At 42.3% G+C, this 3,524-nt stretch overlaps 1 protein-coding gene across 6 annotated transcripts in view; it reads right to left on the bottom strand.

Annotated features, from left to right (window-relative positions):
* Positions 1 to 3,524, bottom strand: part of mbd3b (methyl-CpG binding domain protein 3b) — a 12,327-nt gene that overhangs the window by 2,505 nt on the left and 6,298 nt on the right. For all 6 annotated transcript variants that reach the window (XM_020624251.1, XM_020624253.1, XM_020624256.1 and 3 more), the window contains 4 exons: positions 1,296 to 1,433; positions 986 to 1,076; positions 688 to 865; positions 69 to 221 (listed from right to left, as the gene is read on the bottom strand). In XM_020624251.1, coding sequence (XP_020479907.1) covers positions 74 to 221; positions 688 to 865; positions 986 to 1,076; positions 1,296 to 1,433 — 555 coding nt within the window. In that variant the 3' untranslated portion in view covers positions 69 to 73. The remainder of the gene's footprint in view (positions 1 to 68; positions 222 to 687; positions 866 to 985; positions 1,077 to 1,295; positions 1,434 to 3,524) is intronic.

The following is a 3,524-nucleotide window of genomic DNA, read 5'->3' on the forward strand; positions in this document are numbered from 1 at the left end:
TTTCTCTGCAGCACCAACATTCTCCTAATGTTAAATGTGTTGATTTGCTTGTGTCCGACCTAACTAACCTGTGCTATACACTCTCCATATCTTCACTGCCGTTGCCCTCCTCCTTCAGAGCCTCCCCTTCACTGGCAGCCTCCTCAACATGGGCCAACATGTCAGCCATCAGCGCCTCCTCCAGCCTCTTCCTCACACTGTAGACCAGCTCCTCCTGTTTCCTACACACAGACACAACAGGAAACTGTTAACAGTTGGCAGTTGCAGCTGCCTCTAACAGCCACTGAATCAACACACAGCAGACGGTGTGTTTTTACAAAGAGCAGGGTCACGTGTTATGGGCTGAAGAAACTCGGAATAGAACAGCTCATTTCAAATTTGACAGATTTTTAAATTATTTAAACAATTTTACAGTTGTTTTTCTGCTTTGCCATAAAAAAATGGAAGCCAGTATTTCATGAGCTGGTTTGACAGATAATGGATGTGCTATTATTCATATTGCCTAAGTAGTCATTTCCTGTTTTTAGACAGATTGAAGAAGGTCTGTGTAAAATCTGTGACAACCATTTCACAGGCACACGGACTGAAAAGACCAGACATTCAAACAAGGACTGGGTTTGAATTTTTGGATATTAGCTTAAGCAATTAAATGAAAACAGGTGATGGTAATGTTCAGTTATCACCCACCTGATGTCCTCATCAGTGACTATGAAGGCCTTGCACAGTGGCTGTGCCGTGTTGAGCCACACTCCTGGGTTCTTCTCCACAGCTGCAGACAGCTGGCCAGTGATGGGAGCAGCGCTGGTGTGGAGAGCGCTCGCAATGGCTGACAGGAGTGTCTTGTCTGTGCAGCCCGGACCAACACCTGACGGCCCAACAGGGCGGTTAAAAGACATTTCTAAGAAACAAACTTGTAACTGCTCTCAGGTTTAGTTATGTCATGAAAAGAGAACTGCTGCTGCATTGAGAAAAATTAACTTATTACCTTGCAGACCTTTAGGGAGTTCCATTGTTTTCACAAGTTCCTCTGCAGTGTCATAAGCATTAAGACCACTCAGTTTCTTTTCCCAAAATAGCTGTGAGCAAAAAAAGAACGGTTTTAGCTGCAGGCAGTATTGACAGGAAAAACCCTTTAAATAAACAGAAAGACATTGCTGCTTTCATTAGAACACAAAACCAGTTCAAACTCAAGTCCGGTTTGTCCAGTTTCAAAGTTGACAAGCTAAACTATCAGGTAACGCAAGTCTTGGGCGTGCATAGGCTGATGTTAACAGTAGCAGGCTGAGGCCGCTCACCTGCCTGGGCTGGTCGACGGCTTTCTGAGGATCCGTCTTCACTTTGTTGTTGGGGTGGTTGGTAACCTTGGTAACAGGCTGTTTAAAGATGGAGGCCGTCTGTCTGACTGGCAGTGATGTATTCAAGTCAGGTTTGCCCTTTAATGTAAAAGACAAGAAAGAGTAACGATGAACCCTGGACACAGAAAAGAAATGATAGTGGATGATATTATTCCTCAATTAAGATTAAAAAGAGGCTTAAGACAGTTTTTACAGGAGTTCACTGAACTGATCTGTGTACAGGTTTGAAAAAAATAAATAAATACAGCCACAAGAAAGGGTAAAGGCACTGCTCTGGTTTTCTGCACATTGACTACTGACTGCTGCACATTCTGCTCCCATGCCGCACACATTCTCTATTATATTCTTATATATTTTTATTATATTGTATTTATTGTATTTTTGTGGCATTCATGTGGACGGCAAAGTTAAGAATTTCATTGTACAGGGAAATACATTTCCTAACTGTGCATATGACAAATAAACACTTTGACCTTGACCTTCTGCATAAACTGGTCATGAAATGTGATCTGATCTTCACCAAAGTCACAAATAGCAACAAACAATATTTCTAAGCTGATAAAACAAATAGCCATGATCTTTCATGTCTTTATTTAATATATCCATTAAACATACAAAGTGATGGCAGGAAAAAAGTAATGGCAACAGTGTTTTAATAACTGGTTGAACTACCTTTAGCAGCAACAACCTCAAGCAAGCGTTTCCTGTAGCTGTGGATTAGACCTGCAAAACGTTCAGGAGGAATTTTGGACCATGCTTCCTGACAGAACGGCTTCAGCTTAACCGTATTCTTAGGATGTCCTGTGTGAACCACTCTGTTGAGGTCATTCCACAGCATCTCTATTGGGTTGAGGTCTGGGCTCTGACTGGGCCACTCCAGAAGGTGGATTTTGTATCTCCAAAGTCATTCTGTAGTAGATTTACTTAGATGTTTAGGGTCGTTGTCCTGCTGCATCACCCAGCTTGTTCTGAGTTTCAGCTTGCGGAAGCCACCCTGACATTATCCCGTAGGATACCTTGATAAACTTGGGAATTCATTTTCCCCTCCACAGTGGCAAATGGTCCAGGTCCAGAGGCAGCAAAGCAGCCCTACATCGTGATTCTCCCTCCAGCATACTTCACTGTAGGGATGATGTTTTTGTGTTGGTACGCGGTTCTCTTTTTATACCATACGTAGTACTGTGTGTTCTTCCCAAACAATTCTACCTTTGTTTCATCTGTCCCCAGGACATTTTCCCAGTAGTGTTGTGGAGTGTCAGGGTGGTCTTTGGCAAACTTCAGGTGTGCTGTAGTGTTGTTTTTGGAGAGCAATCGCTTCCTTTGTGGTGTCCTGCCATGGATACCATGCCTGTTCAATATTCTGCTTATGGTTGACTCATGAACACCGATGTTAACCAACTCCAGTGAACCCTTCAAGTCTTTAGCTGTTATTCTAGGGCTCTTTTTTCACCTCACTGAGCATTCTGCATTGTGCCTTTGGAGTGATCTTGGCTGGGCACCCACTTGTATGGAGAGTGGCCACAGCACCAAATCGTCTGCATTTAAAGACAATATGTCTAACTGTGGACTGATGAATATCTAAGGTCTTTGAGATGACTCTGTAACCATTTCCAGCTACATGCAAATCAACAACTCTCGATCATAGGTCTTCTGACATCTCTTTTTTGTGAGGCATGGCTTACATCAACTGCTGCTTGTGAACAGCACACCAAGGCTGAGTGTTTTTATAAGACAAAGTAGCTCTAAACCACACCTCCATTCTCATTTCATTGAATGGACTTCAGGTTTGTTAACACCTGACCCCAGTTGACATCAGAAGCCTAGTGTTGCCATGACTTTTTAGACCATCACTTTGTATGATTAATGGGTGTGTTCAATAAAGACATGAAAAGATCAGGACTATTTGTGTTTTATCAGCTTATTGTGTTTGTTGATACAGTAACTTTACTGTTGCTGCCTTTTATCAACACACTGCCACTGGTGTGCTTTAAGTTACTGATGTTCAAATGAATCAGCCATTATATACAGTCATTCTTTAAGCTTTATGGCATGGCAACACAAAGGAATCACTCACTTACATCACCTATTTAAAAATAACCAGTTCATATCATTTAATACACTGATCCAGCAGTACGGAGTCCAGAGAGAACAGTTCCTCCAGTACAATCA

The sequence above is a fragment of the Monopterus albus genome, unplaced genomic scaffold (genome assembly GCF_001952655.1).
Source record: "Monopterus albus unplaced genomic scaffold, M_albus_1.0 scaffold323.1, whole genome shotgun sequence".
In the NCBI taxonomy this organism is placed as follows: Eukaryota; Metazoa; Chordata; class Actinopteri; order Synbranchiformes; family Synbranchidae; genus Monopterus; species Monopterus albus.